The 20,054-nt window shown below is 41.5% G+C and overlaps 1 protein-coding gene across 4 annotated transcripts; it reads right to left on the reverse strand.

Annotated features, from left to right (window-relative positions):
- Positions 1-877: 877 nt before the first annotated feature.
- On the reverse strand, positions 878-16,191 carry LOC128687582 (uncharacterized). 4 transcript variants are annotated; one of them, XM_053775103.2, is made up of 5 exons: positions 16,098-16,191; positions 12,231-12,398; positions 6,255-6,359; positions 5,866-5,970; positions 878-4,120 (listed from the first exon to the last, which is right to left on the reverse strand). In XM_053775103.2, the coding sequence occupies exons 2-5, from the start codon at positions 12,307-12,309 to the stop codon at positions 2,604-2,606; spliced, it is 1,806 nt and encodes a 601-aa protein (XP_053631078.1). In that variant the 5' UTR covers positions 12,310-12,398; positions 16,098-16,191; the 3' UTR covers positions 878-2,603. The 4 variants fall into 4 exon arrangements, with proteins under 4 accessions (XP_053631078.1, XP_053631079.1, XP_053631076.1 ...); XM_053775104.2 differs by having other exon boundaries at positions 6,255-6,355; positions 12,227-12,404; positions 15,870-16,156; XM_053775101.2 differs by having other exon boundaries at positions 879-4,120; positions 12,231-12,404; positions 16,098-16,178.
- Positions 16,192-20,054: the final 3,863 nt, after the last annotated feature.

The following is a 20,054-nucleotide window of genomic DNA, read 5'->3' on the forward strand; positions in this document are numbered from 1 at the left end:
CTACCAGTATACTTTTACTGTTGATTCCTACCAGTATACCCTTGCCGTTGATTCCTACCTGTATACCCTTACCGTTAATTCCTATCTGAGAATATTGCTTCCCACATTTAATGTCCGATTCAGTTAAAATAATTTAGTTCATGTGTATGTTAAATTTTCACAAGGTAAAAGGTCCGAGAGAGAGAGAGAGAGAGAGAGAGAGAGAGAGAGAGAGAGAGAGAGAGAGAGAGAGAGAGAGAGAGAGAGAGAGAGAGTCACTATTCACTGTTATCTTTGGGAACGAGAAAGCAACTCTTCTCAGCAAAGGTTTCTGCTGAGAAAATTGCACATCCCCTCTCTCAAGTTTATTATATTATAGTGCAGGTAGTTTAGCTAGCTTCCTCCTGTATATTATTTTCAGGTTAATTACTCACTACACTAATTTGCATCACAATGAACATTCATACATTTTTGGACACCCTGTTATTCAGTTTAGGTTAGGTAAGGCTCGCTGGCCATAGTTTATATGATGACCCGCAGCTGGAGCTTTTGGTCATTCATTTATCAAATACCACTAAAAGTGGACAAAATATAGCATCAGAGATCCAGAAACTAAGGGGAAACATGTCACATATATTATTATTATTATAATCAAAAAGAAGCGCTAAGCCACAAGGGCAATACAGCGATGTCACATATAACAGCGTGTTAGTCCCGGCTAAGATTCCCACACCATGAACCACACATACACTCTTGTGTGTACATGTACTGCTGCTCTCAGTGTACATATATCAAGATATACTCATCAAATTATATACACTTGTTGCCCGTTAAAAGAAAATATAGTTCAAACTTTTTTTTTAAATTTGAAGGTCATAAATACAGTTTTATGTAAAATGTTTATTTCAGAGAATATATGTCACAATATATATCATACCACTTGCCGATACACTAAGTTACATTTATTTAAATATATAAAATTAAAAGTGCATTTTTCCCTTGTCTTAAAATGTAGGAAATAAGCCTAGTACATTATAAACTATCTCAGATTTACTTCACCTCTACAACATTCAGCATGTATATCCAAACATTCCCAAACATTTATTACTGATCTACTCTTTATGTTACTAATCTCTACCAATTATTTATCAAATATTGTTCAACAATTTGTCACATTTTTACAGCATAATACACACCTGCCCATTTTCTAAATCAAAGTGAATATTTCGCTGTAACTAAGACAGTAGGAAGGGTAACTGTTCATGAGCCTTAAGTAGTCTTACCTGACTGTATCAATAGCTCGAGCCTTCCGCTGGCTCCTGAAGGACCTGTGTTGGATCCTGACATAAGTGGAGACGGGTATATTTCCTTACCCTTGTTCACTTAGTAGTAAGTAGGTACCTAGTTGTTTATCGACTGTTGTAGGTTGCATCCTGGTGAAGAGCATCAAAGGACTCCAGTGAAGATAATGTTTCTTGTATTATCCTGGGTTACTAGCCTTCTAGGTTAATCTTATTGTAGTTAGTTCGGTGGGTCAGTATTTTGTGTTCACGTTTCAAGTCGTCTCCACGCCACATATCCGCCATGCATTTACATTAATCGCATTCCTCACCCTTTTGGCTACATATCACATATTAGCATTCTCATCATATTTACCAGGCCAATTTTCATCACATATATATTGTTATTTTGCACCCATTTTCCCAAAATTTTTTTAATGAAAATTAGCACAGCCCAATCTTAAGCCACTTTTAACAGCATAATGTATATAACGTTTCTCAAGACTAAAGCAAGATTTGTTTACCTAACATCTATAACACAGGATGGTTTTCTTGTCGTACCCCATCACACAAGATAATTTTCCTGTTATATACCGTCATACATGATGAGATTTTTGCACGAGGTAATGTAATTATCAGCTTCAGATGGAAGACCAGTCAGGCCATGGCGATGTAACTCATTCCATTATGAGTTCACTTTTTTTTTTTTTTTTTTATTCGCCGGTATTCTCCCGGCCCGGGTCTTTTCCAAGTAGTGGTGACCCGGCCTTGGCTCCCTATCTGGGGAATGTCTCGAGACTTAAGTCTCCCATGGTTCATTTGATTTGACACATTCACAGGTTTCCTTCCTGCACAGCTGAAGTTACTTTTACATAGGAACTATAATGTTTTATGGCCTATCACAGTGGAAATGTAGCCAATAAAAAAATAAAACTACTGTACAACACTATGTATCAGGCTTTTGAAGTAAAACTTTTACCCCCATCAAAAAAAAAGAGCTTTATTCTCATAAGTTAGTTTATTTAGGTACAGGTACACTTAAGTACAATTATCATACATAGTAACATGTGCAAATTACCTAGGATAACCCAAAAAAGTGACTTAATTTCATTTTTTTGGCACTGAGATCACTTACACGATTTAACACTTGACACTTATGAAGATGTTAGACGTAAATTGGTCGACAATGAACACATTGATGAGTATGATTGAGGCGTATTATCACTGAGGAGCAGAGTTGCCCAAGGTACATACGACAAACATGGCCTACCCTGGCCCATGGGAGCTAATGTGGAAGAGTTGGAGAGAGTTCTCCTCTTCTCCATAGGGTTGGAGCACGTTGCGTCAAGGTAGACACACTGGAGGGTGAGAGAAGGTGAGGCTGCCATCAGCTGGGTGGTGGTCGAGGCAGGACTGTGTGGCAGGGGTTTGACAGGGTCGCCAAGCGCCAGGGTCAGGGCGTCCTGGGACGCGCCAGTGCTGTGCATGCCGCAGGTTTTCAGGGCCTATCTGGTCCCTGATTGCATTACCAGGGTTAGCCATCACGCTCACCCGCCGCTTGCCATACTCCACCCATGTAGTCACGTTCCTGTACGGAAGTGGCAGAGTGTGCCCAGTCAAAGGTTTCCTGCAAACCATATCCACGAAGAAAGTGGTGCACTGCAATACTAACTGTCTAGCGGTGGACATCCTCATATGACAGCCAGTGTTTTTGGTTTTCAAGAAATCGTCGAGGGTCTCCCAGGTCCGCCGGTCTTTGCAGTTATAGTAAATATCTTGGTCGAAATCCCAGGGTAGAAATGCGCCAAGTTTGACAGCGCCGAGGAGCGAGCCATGATGCAGCTCGTAAGACAGGCCCTTCTCTTGCGCAAAGTTGTCCAGGATGGTGATGCCACCCATGATGGCCTCCCGACAGCAGGGCGGCACCAGATACCACGTGATCTTTTTTCTTAGATCAGAACACCTGATGCCCACCTCGCTGCAGGTGAAGCTGTACTGCTCATCATCATAGGAGTGGACACTTTGGAGGGACCACTGTGTGGCGTAAATTTTCCAGTCTGTAGTATCCATTATAGGTTCCTCCTGCAAGAAGAACATGACGTCAGGGCAAGCCAGCGTCAAGTAGCCAGCTTGGGTCACTCTGGTGTGCCAGTCGCGGTAAAGTGCAGGTCCACTCAGAGCGTGACTGAAGGGTACGTGTTGTAGAAGGCGCGTGCTAGTCAAGACGGGTCCCAATACGTCGTCGCAGTACATACATTCCTGGGCCGAATGTTGGTAGCCACTCAAGAAGGTAGCGTGATAGTTGGTGAGAGAGCGCTGCAGACAGCCATGGCGCCACTGACCTTGCTCGTCGCGGTAGCTGCCACCAGCCACACCCTCACCACCCAGACGGTCCAGCACCCGCAGTAGGCGCTGCAAAGAAGAATGCTGCCACGAGAAATACGCTAGCGAGTCGCCTAGGAAGACAAACGATGTGTTCACATTGGCCAGGGCCTCATGGAGCGCCTTCCCGTCACTTACAGTGTCATCATACCTCAGTACTAGCACTGATTTGTTTGTGTCGGGAGGTGGATCATCATTAGACAGTATGAGGATGATGGTGAGGTTGTGGCCGGTGTTTAGGCCTCTCACCACCTGTGACACCCTGGAAGGGTGCCACCCCCTCGCTGGCACCACTACACTCACTAGCTTGGCCAACGGAGGCGTCCCTGTGCAGCGCTCCACTATGAACTTGGTGCCATCGTAGTGTTCTGGGCAGACAAGTGTGGCAGGGCGCAGCGTTTCCCTGTGCAGGCGAGGGTCCAGTTGTGCTGCCACTTTCCCTAGCTCCCTCCACCACCGTCCACCTTGTTCGCTCATACCTTCAATAACACCATCAGCATATGTTATTATTACTTTTAATGAGTAAATGAGTATTCCAACCAGACCACCATGACTTACTTTAGCCCAGATTATTTTAATGATTACTGATTTTTAATGATTATTTGTAAATAGATGGAAACATTTTAATGGTTAAGGAATTGTAAAAAGTCTTTGTTTTTAAGATTGTGCGCTATATTTTGGATGTAAATTTGTCGAGACGAAATAACCAAGGCCCTGCACTAGTCGTCTTGTAAATAATCAATTAAGCTTTTAGCATTCTGTCAATTAACTTGGTTGCCAATTGATTAGCATAAAAAAATTACATTCCTTTCCTATTATTATTATTATTATTATTATTATTATTATTATTATTATTATTATTATTATTATTATTATTATTATTATTATCGTTACATTTGTGGAGTGGTAAACTGTAGGTGTCATATAGCGCCTGGGGAATGGGAGGCAGGCATTCAGATTCGATCCAAGGAAGAGGTGGGCAGATCCAGTTCCTTGGATCAAGAAGCCCTTCACCGGCATCAAGGAACCTTCCTTGAGGGGGCCCTACTGTTATATAATACTTTTGTTTAATATACTCCCATTTTTTCATTTGTGGTTCTTTGAATTTGCAGTAAATTTAAAAATATATTTTGCCTATTAATGTATGACCAAGAAATGAATAGCTCCCTTAATTTTACTTTTATTGGTGAAAATGAAGGAGCAAGTAAATGGAACAGAGTCATTTAATCTAGGAAGTTGACCAAACATTGTCAGAAGAATAACACTTCATCAATATATCCACCAGACATTGGCTACCAGACTGTCCTTAGTATTTCTTCCAGAAATTAAACATGATAAAGGTGTGGAGGGGTTAGCCAGCGGAAGGCCTCGGTCAGATAACCAAAACTCCAACTGTTGGTCATCATATGACTAAAACCCGAGGTAGGAAACACTTATTCTGTTTCCTAACAAACTTTACTTAACCTAATTACTAAACAATCGCTGAGATGATTGCTTCCAACCACTGCATTTTTTTGTGAGAGCACTGCTAACCATAAATTTTCATGTGGCTGTGTATAATTTAAAAATTTAACGATTGCTGAACCGGCAGACAGAGGATCGAGTCTTTACCACTCCTCGCTCTAAATAATCCACACTGATTCAGCACTTTACAGAAATGTAATATAATTAGGATGGAAAAAGCCACCAGTGGCAAAAAGTCTCCATGTACATGTATCATATTTCCACAAGCTGTGAGTAGTAACATACCTGTACATCCTAATCTTCCTCAGTGACCCACATGGATTCAGCACTTTACATCACTACAGCAATATTTGTCGAGGAAATTTAACAGATCTAAAAATATTAGTGAACATCAGAACTAAAAAAAAATAGTCTGCAGTCATAATTTTTCAAATTAATAAGAACTGCAGCAGACCACTGAACTTATGATAGGTAGTATGGGATGAGAAAGTATACATGTTTTATCAAACCATACAAGATAGTCACAGACCAAGTATATAATAATTACTGTCAGTGTCCCTTTATATAAATAGTATTTGGTTAGTGTTGACATGACAGGAGAAGCAATGTTTTTTCTAGCCTTAAAAAATCGAGTCTGAAATATTGGGTATAATATTATCAATAATGTAATATGCCATCACATATAGGAGTTATGTGAGTTATACAAAGAGTTACAATTTTTGTTTAAAGCGTATTAGAGGAGATAATAAGAGTGTGTTACCCGGCTGAGATTTGATATCTCTCTGAAGTCTGGTGAGGGAGGCGGCCAGGCGACGACGCATATCTTGTGATAAGCATGGCTCCTTTGATGGTCTGGTAGCAGCTTCTGTAAGTTAATCTATAATGAATATATATATATATATACATATATATATATATATATATATATATATATATATATATATTCGTATGTATATGAATATATATATATATATGTATATATATGAATATATATATATATATATATATATGTATATATATATATGTATATGTATATATATATATATATGTATATGTATATATATATATATATATATATATATATATATATATATATATATACGTGTGTAGGTGTTTTTTGCAGTACATAGAGGATGCTGCCAAACTTACGTTTAATGCGAGGGTCAGTTGGGTAGTTAGCTGTGGAAGCTAGAGTCCATAACGTAGTCAGTACTGCAGCTCCCACCACAGACCACAGAACCACCACCGTCCTACCTACAACACCAAACTAAAATTCATTTCATGAAATTAAAAGTGTAAGCAACAGAAGTATCAATAATGCAATCATTATGCAGTAAAATTAGATGTATTTTTATACCATAATAAGTAGTAGTAGTAATACTGATGTTTTCATTAACATCAAAATTTGATTTCATCATAATTGTTGTTGTTGTCGATTCGCCGGTACTCTCCCGGCCCGAGTCTTTTCCAGATGGTGACCCGGCCTTGGTTCCCTTTTTGGGAGTGTCTGAGACCTATGTCTCCCATGGGAGGAGGTACAAGTACCTCCTCATCTTCGGGACCAACTATCCCCAGGCCTAGCCCCGTTCCCCGCCCTCACGGGGCTCGTAGGGAGAAGCTAGACCTCTGATCTGCCATCTGCCCCTCCCCAGGGGGGCTCGTGGCAGTGATTTTTTTTTAGATTTTGCCACCGAAGTGGCTAGTTTATTGTGCACCCCATATCCATCCTGTGGACGGTAGCGCGAGAGCATATGGATACACAAAAGGCCTAGGAACTAGGCCCCAAAGGGTTAACAGGAATACATATCGTGGCAGTGGCAGTCTATATATCAGCGTATATATGCTGAAAGTTTAATCCCTGATTAAAGTGTTTAAGTAATCTTGTCTGGTGGTGAAAAGGTTACAGTGCAGCAGCAGCATTAATGACCTAGCGTGTCTATAGGCTTTAAGCCTCATTAACCAACCATCCTATCTTCAAAGCTAAGAGTCCTTTTTTATCTCTTGTTTTAGATACAACTTAGTGTGCGGATACTTTTTTCCTCCAATATCGTACTTAAATCATACTTGCAGGTGTGGAATCTCCCTGCACATTGGAATTTTACTCTGGATATAACATACAGGAATTTATATATTTTCATAACATTTTTTTCCCATATGTGACCCACACTAATCTGCTCAAACCCTGGTACCTATTTTTTCCTGGTGGACGGGCACTAAGGGAGGTGTGTATTAAACTTGCCCAAGTGTTACGCCGCATCTGGTAATAGAACTTGGAATGTTTCAGTTGTGTGCTGTATGTACTGACAACTGAGGAACGGGGTACAATATGCTTCTTACAGTGGTTAGACTTAACAGTATAAGTAACGTTATCAATAGTGGGGCATCCCAGAACAAGGCGTTGCCATGGCGAGGGTGAGGGTCCGGGTTCAATTGCCGGCAAAGGGTGGAAACATTGGTCGTGTTTCCTTACACTGGTTGTCCATGTTCACCCATCAGTAATAATGGATACCTGGGTGTTAGTGGACTGGTGTGAGTCGCATCCTGGGACAAAATGACCTAATTTGTCCGAAATGCTGTGCAACAAGCGACTTTCTATATAGTAGTGTCACTGATGTCAGCTATGGTCTGGATACTTTGTACATGTACTTGTAGAAATAAATATATTATTATTATTAGATTCGAAGAATTAGTGAAAGTTTTGTAACTTCTTAAGACTAACAGAACAGAATGTAAGTAATTATTTTCAATCGAATACAACTATACTAGACAACTTTCGATGATGAATAATGTTTACCTGGAGTTTACCTGGAGAGAGTTCCCGGGGTCAACGCCCCCGCGGCCCGGTCTGTGGCCAACGTAATGTTATAAATTAACTTTGAACTGTAATAGTTATATATAAAAGCTTGTAATTCTGATGTATGTAGGTAGACTAGTAGTGCTTTTTCCTCACCAGAAATATAAAGTCCTTTTTATCCATCCCGGGGAGTACGTGTGCCCTGTGTTGGCTGGTCTGGGTAAAAGATCAATAGATGTTCCACCTTGAACATGTTGTTACAAGGTTACCTACCTCTCTCACGGGTCTTACACATTGTTCAGCGATCTTAAACGTGATCCTGATGGATTTAAATAACCTGTATATTTCTGCCCTTCCACATTTTTCAGGTTCCTAAACTATATACTTGGGAATCGTAAATCTTTAGGCGCCTTAAAACCGTCTGAGATTGTGTTCTAACCCTTGAAGCTTCTGATCTATCAATTTTAAGATTATGTTACAGCAGTCTAAGTACTACTAGCACATAACAACCGTTCATTCTGTTACACTATTTGTGCCTGTGGATCCACAGATCACCTTAAGCCAACACGAGGAAATTAAATCTTCATCAGAGTACAAAACAAATTCTGGCCACAAAATAGAGCGAAACACCAACGTCAAAGACCTGGGAGTGATCATGTCGGAGGATCTCACCTTCAAGGACCATAACATTGTATCAATCGCATCTGCTAGAAAAATGACAGGATGGATAATGAGAACCTTCAAAACTAGGGAGGCCAAGCCCATGATGACACTCTTCAGGTCACTTGTTCTATCTAGGCTGGAATATTGCTGCACACTAACAGCACCTTTCAAGGCAGGTGAAATTGCTGACCTAGAAAATGTACAGAGAACCTTCACGGCGCGCATAACGGAGATAAAACACCTCAATTACTGGGAGCGCTTGAGGTTCCTAAAACTGTATTCCCTGGAACGCAGGAGGGAGAGATACATGATTATATACACCTGGAAAATCCTAGAGGGACTAGTACCGAACTTGCACACGAAAATCACTCACTACGAAAGCAAAAGACTTGGCAGACGATGCAACATCCCCCCAATGAAAAGCAGGGGTGTCACTAGCACGTTAAGAGACCATACAATAAGTGTCAGGGGCCCGAGACTGTTCAACTGCCTCCCAGCATACATAAGGGGGATTACCAATAGACCCCTGGCAGTCTTCAAGCTGGCACTGGACAAGCACCTAAAGTCAGTTCCGGATCAGCCGGGGTGTGGCTCGTACGCTGGTTTGCGTGCAGCCAGCAGTAACAGCCTGGTTGATCAGGCTCTGATCCACCAGGAGGCCTGGTCACAGACCGGGCCGCGGGGGCGTTGACCCCCGGAACTCTCTCCAGGTAAACTCCAGGTAATAATAAATCAACAAAAGTCGTAGTACGAATGATCACACAGTCCACTGCTAGACAATACACTCTCCCAACTCTTCAAACACCTAAATCTACTCACCATACAAAACATTCACTCTTACCACTGTGCATCCTACATTTACAGAACAATCATTCTAATATTAATTCCCACCTGAAGCACTCTCTTGACAGTTGCAACAGGACTCATAGACATAATACTAGGCACAAAAATTTCTAACAGTCCGTGTCAGGGTAAATCTGTAAAAATTTAGTGTACATAAAAGGAACCGAAATCTGGAACTCTGCCGGAAGTTTCCAGAGCTACACCCCTCAAGGGAGGTTCCTTGACGCTGGTGAGGTGTTCTTGATCTAGGGAATTGGATCTGTGCTCCAGTTCCCTGAATTGAGCCTGAATAACTTCCACCCCCTCCCCCAACATGTGCTGTATAATCCTATGGGTTTAGCACTCCCCCATGATTGCAATAATTATCCAGAGCTAGTCTCAGCCAGCATCTTCAAAACTACCGTTAAAAAACTCTTACTCTCCCTAACATATCCCAACATCAGCTAAATATGTGAAAACTATGTATCCATATTCTCAATGTCACAAACATAGGGAAAACAATATAATCTTATTCTTAATATCTGTAATACTCACAACCATTAACACTGTGTCCACATTATGTTAATCTGCTAGAATCCTCATCACCTATAATAATAATCAAACCTGTAATTCTTTAAGCAATTAAACTTGATAAAAGCCACATAGCATGTACCAATAGGATAGTCAGTTCTCTGGTATTCATTGTAACTTTTAAATTTATATTGACAACCACCTAAGAAACTGTATACAAAACCACTCGATTTGTCATTGCCTTATTAATCTTAAGTTAGTCTTAAATTTGCCCGAAATGCTCTGCAGATGAAGGGACTTTCCGCATGCACACCTAAATGTCATGCACCTCTGTACAAACATTGTATCATGCTGAAATAAAGTATGTTATCTTATATCTGGAGTATACCAGGAGGGGGTTTCGGGGATCAACGTTCCCGCTGCCCGGTCCGTGACCAGGCCTCGCTATGGATCAGGGCCTGAATAACCAGGCTGTTACTTCTGGCCACACGTAAACCAACGTACGAGCCACAGACCGGCTGGTCAGGTACTGACTTTAAATGTCTGTCTAGTTCCTTCTTGAAGACAGCCAGGACTCTATTGGTAATCTCTCTTATGTATCCTGGGATGCAATTGAACTGTCTTGGGCCTTTGACACTTACTGTGTTGTCTCTTAGCGTAGTCTTGGCGCCCCTGCTTTTCACTGGGGGATATTGCATCTCCTGCCGAGTCTTTTGCTTTCGTAGGGAGTGATTTTCGTGTGCAGATTTGGGACTAGTCCCTCTAGGATTTTCCAAGTGTATATCATCATATATCTTTCTCTCCTGTGTTCCGAGGAATACAAATCAAGGGACTTCAACCGTTCCTAATAATTTAGGTGCTTTATCATACTTATACGTGCCGTGAAAGTTCTCTCTATATTCTCAAGGTCTGCAATTTCGCCTGCCTTGAAAGACGCCATTAGTGTACAACAGTATTTCAGGCTAGAGAGGACAAGCAATTTGAAGAGAATCATAGGCTTGGCATCTCTAGTTTTGAAGATTCACAATATCCATCTTATTATTTTCCTAGAAGATGTGGTGGATACAATGTTGAGATCTTTGAAAGTGAGATTCTCTGACATTATCACTCTCACGTCCTTCACATTAGTTTTTCGCTCTATTGCGTGGTTGGAATTTGTTTTCATCTCCGATACAGTTTTAATTTCCTGAGTTTTCCATAGCGGAGTAATTGAAATTTTCCTTCATTGAACTTCATATTGTTTTCTGCGGCCTGTTTAAAGATTTGGTTGATGTCCGTTTAGATGGATGGATGACACTGTTATGCAAATTCGGGTGTCTTCCGCAAAAGAGGACACGGTGCTGTGGCTTACATCATTGTCTATATCAGATATGAGGATGAGGAACAGGATGGGATCGAGTAGTGTACCTTGTAGAACAGAGCTTTTCACTGTAGCCGCCTCAGACTTCGCTTTATTTACTATTACTCTTTGTGTTCTATTTGTTAGGAAGTTATAGATCCATCTACCAACTTTTCCTGTTATTCCTTTATCATTCATTTTGTGTGCCATGACACCATGATCGTATTTTTCGAAAGGCTTTCTCAAAGTCTGTGTATACCACATCTGCATTTTGTCCTCCAGAGCATCCAAGACCATGTCATAGTAGTCCAGTAGTTGAGATAGGCAGGAATGACCTGCTCTAAACCCATGTTGCCCTGGGTTGTGCAACTGATGGGTATGTAAGTGGTAGCGATCTTGCTTCTTAGAACCCCGTCAGAGGTTTTTATGTGGGACGTTAGTGATATCGGTCTGTAATTCTTTGCAATTGCTTTACTGTCAGCTTTGTGAAGTGGAGCTATGTCTGTTTTTTAGTGACTGTGCAGTGACCCCTGTATCCATGCTCTCTCCATAGAATACTTAAGGCTTGTGAAAGGGGCTTCTTGCAGTTCGTGATGAACATGGAGTTCCACGAGTCTGAGCTTGAGGCAGAGTGCATGGGCTTGACATTTATTGCTTTTTCAGAGTCTTGTGGTGTTAGGATAATATCAGAAATTTTTGAATTAACCAAATTTTGAGTCTGGGTCATAAAAAATTAATTTAAATTGCCCACCCTTAGTCTGATTAACGGCTCAATAAACGATGAGTCATACTGGAACTTCAGTATCTCACTCATTTCTTTGCTGTCATCTATGTAAATCCCATCTCGTTTAAGTAGGGGGTCCAATACAGGATGTTGTTTTTACTATTTACCACTACTAATAGCACTACTAAAACAGCTGCTGCTGCTTCTACAAGCATGACAAATGGAATTACTACTGCTATATAAAATACTTGCCTCTGTTCACCTGTCGGGCATCATCTTTAGTGGACTTGAGGGGTACAGCAAGACTTTGACCTGCACAAGGTCTGCCCATCTTGAGTAATGTCACCAGCAGAAATTGGAATTGCAGTAGTCTTTAACTCCCTCGGGTTGATTCAGGGTCGGATTAAATGCCTACTGGACCTGAAGCTGAGAATTTGTAATGGGCTCACACTACACACTAGAAGTCAAAATAATGAAAAAAAATATATGCATCTTTTATTTTAATATAATAAAACGTATAGATTTTTTTTTTAAATATTTCGAAATCTGAAAAAATCTGTATTTTTATAATCCAGTTTTGGTGATGGGCTTGGAGCTTCAGCTCACTCAGCCCCCTCTTTATAGAGCCCTGGGTAGAGCCGTACCATAGTATTGTTACTTTCTAGAAGAATGTCTAAGTGTTTATCTTGGATTGTATCATGACGAGCTACAAGTTGTCTCTTAACATCACACTACAACTATTAGCCCATTACAACCGTTAATAATGTTTTTATAACTACTACTACTGTACTATTACTAATACCCCTCTTGGGGAATCTTGATATTAGTGAACCCACCTAGACATTCAGAAGTGTAGCTGGGTTAGTTTAGGGGTAAATGAAAAGTAAATAAGTAAGTTTATTCAGGTATACACAAATACAGTTACATAGATTATCATACATAGCAGCATATGTGTAGATAACCTATAATAACCCAAAAAAAAAGTCAGACAGAGTGACTTATTTACATTGGGGTCCTTTTAATTATTATTATAATATAAAGGAGATAATATTTTATTATTATACTGTAAAGGAGATATACTTGGAATAAGGGAAGATTACATGTGTGTTAGCTAAAAAAAATAAAAAATCATTCTCCTCCCTCCCTCTCTGTTCACAATTGAAGAAAAGGGAAAAGAGACAAGAGTGTTTTTGAGTGTGTAGAACGTAAGGTTTTAGTGGCTGCAAAACCCGGAAAATATATGAGAGAATAGTGTATATCATATGCATATGTATATGGATGCACTTAACAGGTGGGAATCATGCAGCAGCTGGAAACAGCATGGTAATGTCAACAGAGTGAGGAGACTAGAGGCAGTAGAAATGTCATGTTTCAGATCAATAATCAGTGTGAACATTGTGTAGAAAATAAGGAATGAGTTAAATAGGTGTTTTTATATAAAAATATATAATTCAAAGAGCTGGGCCAATGTTTCCCCGGACTCTTGGACTGGTATATATAAAGTCCTATTTCTTCGAGATGTACAAATGCATTAATTTCGCTTTGTCAGATTATAAACATGTTATTTTGATTTAAGAACTGGAGTTACCATTCTTTTTTCTTGGACTAAACCTGACTTCCTCCCATTTCCCACTCGTTGTAGAAACCTTACGTGTTTAGCGCTCCACTATGAAACTTAAAATAATACTAACTACATTGGTAGAACGAGAAAAACTACGTTTACCTAACACACGTATTACGCACTATAGTTTTTGTTATATGTAATCACATAATAGACTTTTTTAAACTGGAATAAATTTGTTAGAATGATGTTTATCATTCTTAATGAGATAACAGAATGTTCTCGTACCAAGAATAATGACCGTCCACCACTCTAGCATTAACAGTGACAAACCTTCAACATGATAGCGCTAAACGTGATAAACCTCAAACATGATAGCACTAAACGTGACAAACCTCAAACATGATAGCGCTAAACGTGATAAACATCAAACATGATAGCGCTAAACGTGATAAACATCAAACATGATAGCACTAAACGTGACAAACCTCAAACATGATAGCACTAAACGTGATAAACCTCAAACATGATAGCACTAAACGTGACAAACCTCAAACATGATAGCGCTAAACGTGATAAACATCAAACATGATAGCGCTAAACGTGATAAACATCAAATATGATAGCGCTAAACGTGGTAAACCTCAAACATGATAGCGCTAAACGTGACAAACCTCAAACATGATAGCACTAAACGTGATAAACCTCAAACATGATAGCACTAAACGTGACAAACCTCAAACATGATAGCGCTAAACTTGATAAACATCAAACATGATAGCGCTAAACGTGATAAACATCAAATATGATAGCGCTAAACGTGGTAAACCTCAAACATGATAGCGCTAAACGTGATAAACCTCAAACATGATAGCGCTAAACGTGGTAAACCTCAAACATGATAGCGCTAAACGTGATAAACCTCAAACATGATAGCGCTAAACGTGATAAACCTCAAACATGATAGCGCTAAACGTGGTAAACATCAAACATGATAGCACTAAACGTGATGAACATCAAACATGATACCGCTAAACGTGATAAACCTCAAACATGATAGCGCTAAACGTGACAAACCTCAAACATGATAGCGCTAAACGTGACAAACATCAAACATTCCAGCACTACACGTGATAAATGTCAAACATTCTAACATTTAACTTGATAAACGTCAAACTTTCTAGCACTAAGAGTGATAAATGTCAAACATTCGAACACTAAACGTGAAAAACGTCAAGCGTTCTAGCACTAAACGTTATAAACGTTAAACATTCTAGCACTAAACGTGATAAAGTCAAACATTCTAGCACTAAACGTTATAAACGTTAAACATTCTAGTACTAAACGTGATAAACGTCAAACATGTTAGCACTAAACGTGATAAACGTCAAACATTCTAGCATTAAACGTGATAAACGTCAAACATTCTAGCATTAAATGTGATAAACGTCAAACATTCTAGCATTAAACGTGACAAATTTTAAACATCCTAGCATTAAACGTGACAAACGTTAAACATTCTAGCTTTAAATGTGACAAACGTTAAACATTCTAGCATTAAACGTGATAAACGTCAAACATCCTAGCATATAGAGCAATAAACGTAAACATTCAACAATTTCACGTTTAATGTTTTTCGTCTGCCACATCATGGTGACTTAATGAAAATAAAGAAATAACATTTAGAGAAAAACATGAAACGCTGAATGAATGACGTTGAGCGAAACGTCGTCAGTTTTGGACTTTTTAAAACGAAAATGTTGGAGAATTGGCTGTAGCAGTATTACTATTGTTATTATTATTATTATTATTATTATTATTATTATTATTATTATTATTATTATTATTATTATTATTATATTTGAAAATAAAACGTTAAATCCGTATGGGTTACACAGCAATAGTCTATATAGTGAAGAAATATTAAGATGATCCTCGAGGAGGCTCCTAATCCAAGGAATTGGATTTGTCTTCCTCTTCCTTGGATTGACCCTAATTGTCTCCCATTCACCAGGCGCTGTATGACCCGTACGAGTTTAGCGTTTCCTTGTAAATATTATAATACTAATATACAGATGCCGTCTCACTATAAATTTTCACGATACCATAAAAAAAATTTGGCTTCGGTCTTGATTCTGAGAAATTCCTTAAATTCCATAACACAATAAGGATCACAATGGAAATATAATGTAAATAGGTCACTTTGACTCTTTTGGGTTATCCTAAGTAACCTACACATATTCTGTTATGTATGACAATTTATATAACTGTATTTATGTGTATTTGTACCAGAATAAACTTAACATTATTGTTTTAAAAAATCAGTTCACCTTAAATCTGCGGGACGAACAATTTTCCAATGGTGAAGGATATTGAGCTGAGTGCAGCAGCTTGAAGCAGCGGGGGAACACTTGTCTTAGTTTATTCCAAAGTGATCACTTGTTCACTTAACAATTATCTGGGTACAACATATGGAATCACTTTTTGTTAGTTTGACGTTGAGAGAAGCTGTTGCCAGTTATTGTGAACTGACATGAGCCCAGTAAGCTGAGACTTACGTTTGGAAGCGATGCTCTCCATGTTGTGTGAGCAGCGTCGTCACGACTGGCAGCGCTGCGCCGCCGCCGCCGCTGCCACACGCACCACCACCCGCACCTGCACACCACCACACGCACCACCACACGCACCACCACACGCACCACCATACGCACCACCACACGCACCACCACACACCACCATACGCACCACCACACGCACCTGCACACACCACCACACGCACCTGCACACACCACCACACGCACCACCACACACACAACCACACGCACCTGCACACACCACCACACGCACCTGCACACACCACCACACGCACCACCACACGCACCTGCACACACCTCCACACGCACCACCACACACACCACCACACGCACCACCACACGCACCACCACACGCACCACCACACACACCACAGCACGTACCTGCACACACCACCACACGCACCACCACACACATCACCACACTCACCTGCACACACACCACCACACGCACCACCACACGCACCTGCACACACCACACACCACCACACGCACCACCACACACACCACCACACGCACCACCACACACACCACCACACGCACCACCACACACACCACCACACGCACCACCACACACACCACCACACGCACCACCACACACATACTGGAGTATGCAGCACCTGTTTGGAACCCGCACTTGATAAAGCACGTCAAGAAACTAGAGAAAGTACAAAGGTTTGCAACAAGGTTAGTTCCAGAGCTAAGGGGAATGTCCTATGAAGAAAGATTAAGGGAAATCGGCCTGACGACACTGGAGGACAGGAGGGTCAGGGGAGACATGATAACGACATATAAAATACTGCGTGGAATAGACAAGGTGGACAAGGACAGGATGTTCCAGGGAGGGGACACAGAAACAAGAGGCCACAATTGGAAGTTGAAGACACAAATGAGTCAGAGAGATAGTAGGAAGTATTTCTTCAGTCATAGAGTTGTAAGGCAGTGGAATAGCCTAGAAAATGACGTAGTGGAGGCAGGAACCATACACAGTTTTAAGACGAGGTTTGATAAAGCTCATGGAGCGGGGAGAGAGAGGGTCTAGTAGCAACCGGTGAAGAGGCGGGGCCAGGAGCTAGGACTCGACCCCTGCAACCACAAATAGGTGAGTACAAATAGGTGAGTACACACTACCACACGCACCTACACACACACACGCCAACACACACACGCCAACACACACACACACACACACACACACACACACACACACACACACACACACACGCACACACACAGACTCTGAGGTGTCCTTGTTTGCAGATGACGTGAAGTTGATGAGAAGAATTCACTCGATCGAAGACCAGGCAGAACTACAAAGGGATCTGGACAGGCTGCAGACCTGGTCCAGCAATTGGCTCCTGGAGTTCAATCCCACCAAGTGCAAAGTCATGAAGATTGGGGAAGGGCAAAGAAGGCCGCAGATGGAGTACAGTCTAGGGGGTCAGAGACTACAAACCTCACTCAAGGAAAAAGATCTTGGGGTGAGTATAACACCAGGCACATCTCCTGAAGCGCACATCAACCAAATAACTGCTGCAGCATATGGGCGCCTAGCAAACCTCAGAACAGCTTTCCGACATCTTAATAAGGAATCATTCAGGACCCTGTACACCGTGTACGTTAGGCCCATATTGGAGTATGCGGCACCAGTTTGGAACCCACACCTAGCCAAGCACGTGAAGAAACTAGAGAAAGTGCAAAGGTTTGCAACAAGACTAGTCCTAGAGCTAAGAGGTATGTCCTACGAGGAGAGGTTAAGGGAAATCAACCTGACGACACTGGAGGACAGGAGAGATAGGGGGGACATGATAACGACATACAAAATACTGAGAGGAATTGACAAGGTGGACAAAGACAGGATGTTCCAGAGATTGGACACAATAACAAGGGGACACAGTTGGAAGCTGAAGACACAGATGAATCACAGGGATGTTAGGAAGTATTTCTTCAGCCACAGAGTAGTCAGTAAGTGGAACAGTTTGGGAAGCGATGTAGTGGAGGCAGGATCCATACATAGCTTTAAGCAGAGGTATGATAAAGCTCACGGCTCAGGGAGAGTGACCTAGTAGCGATCAGTGAAGAGGCGGGGCCAGGAGCTCGGACTCGACCCCCGCAACCTCAACTAGGTGAGTACAACTAGGTGAGTACACACAAACACACACACACACACAGGAGCTAAGACTCGACCCCTGCAACCACAAATAGGTGAGTACACACACATACACCAACATGCACACACACACACACATACACACACACACACACACACACACACACACACACACACACACACACACACACACACACACACACACACACACACACACACACACACACACACACACTGGCTACAGTGGCCAGAAGAGCTCATGCATGCAGGGCAAAGCTCCTGATCATGGGCGACTTTACCACAAGGAGATCGAATGGGAGAACTTGGAGCCACATGGGGGCCAAGATACATGGAGGGCTAAGATGATGGAGGTGGTACTGGAAAACTTCATGTACCAACACGTAAGGGACACTACAAGAGAGAGAGGAGAGGATGAACCAGCAAGACTGGACTTAGTATTCACCTTGAGTAGTGCAGATATTGAGGACATCACATATGAAAGACCCCTTGGGGCCAGCGATCATGTGGTTTTGAGCTTCGAATACACAGTAGAGCTACAAGTGGAGGGGGAAGCAGGAAGGCAAGGACAAATGAAACCAAACTACAGGAAAGGGGACTACACAGGAATGAGGAACTTCCTGAATGAGGTTCAGTGGGACAGAGAACTGGCAGGGAAGCCAGTTAATGAGATGATGGAATATGTAGCAACAATGTGCAAGGAGGCTGAGGAGAGGTTTGTACCCAAGGGTAACAGGAATAATGAAAAAGCCAGGATGAGCCCATGGTTCACCCAAAGATGCAAGGAGGCAAAAACCAAGTGTGCTAGGGAATGGAAGAAATATAGAAGGCAAAGGACCCAGGAGAATAAGGAGAGCAGTCGTAGAGCCAGAAACGAATATGCACAGATAAGAAGGGAGGCCCAACGTCAATATGAAAATGACATAGCAGCAAAAGCCAAATCTGACCCGAAGCTGTTATACAGCCACATCAGGAAGAAAACAACCGTTAAGGACCAGGTAATCAGGCTAAGGAAGGAAGGAGGAGAGACAACAAGAAATGACCGTGAAGTATGTGAGGAACTCAACAAGAGATTCAAAGAAGTGTTCACAGAGGAGACAGAAGGGGCTCCAGAAAGACGGAGAGGTGGGGTACACCATCATGTGCTGGACACAGTACACACAACCGAGGAAGAAGTGAAGAGGCTTCTGAGTGAGCTAGATACCTCAAAGGCAATGGGGCCAGATAACATCTCTCCATGGGTCCTGAGAGAGGGAGCAGAGGCACTATGTGTACCCCTAACAACAATATTCAATACATCTATCGAAACAGGGAGATTGCCTGAGGCATGGAAGACAGCAAATGTGGTCCCAATCTTTAAAAAAGGAGACAGACATGAAGCACTAAACTACAGCCCAGTGTCACTGACATGTATAGCATGCAAAATCATGGAAAAAATTGTCAGGAGAAGAATGGTGGAACATCTAGAAAGGAATGATCTCATCACCAGCAGCCAACATGGTTTCAGAGATGGGAAATCCTGTGTCACAAACCTACTGGAGTTCTATGACATGGTGACAACAGTAAGACAAGAGAGAGAGGGGTGGGTGGATTGCATTTTCTTGGACTGCAAGAAGGCTTTTGACACAGTACCACACAAGAGATTAGTGCAAAAACTGGAGGACCAAGCAGGGATAACAGGGAAGGCACTGCAATGGATCAGGGAATACTTGTCAGGAAGACAGCAGCGAGTATTATTATAATCAAGGGGGAAGCGCTAAACCCGGAGGATTATACAGCGCCTGGGGGGGATGTGG

Source organism: Cherax quadricarinatus, chromosome 11, assembly GCF_038502225.1.
Source record: "Cherax quadricarinatus isolate ZL_2023a chromosome 11, ASM3850222v1, whole genome shotgun sequence".
Taxonomy (NCBI): domain Eukaryota; kingdom Metazoa; phylum Arthropoda; class Malacostraca; order Decapoda; family Parastacidae; genus Cherax; species Cherax quadricarinatus.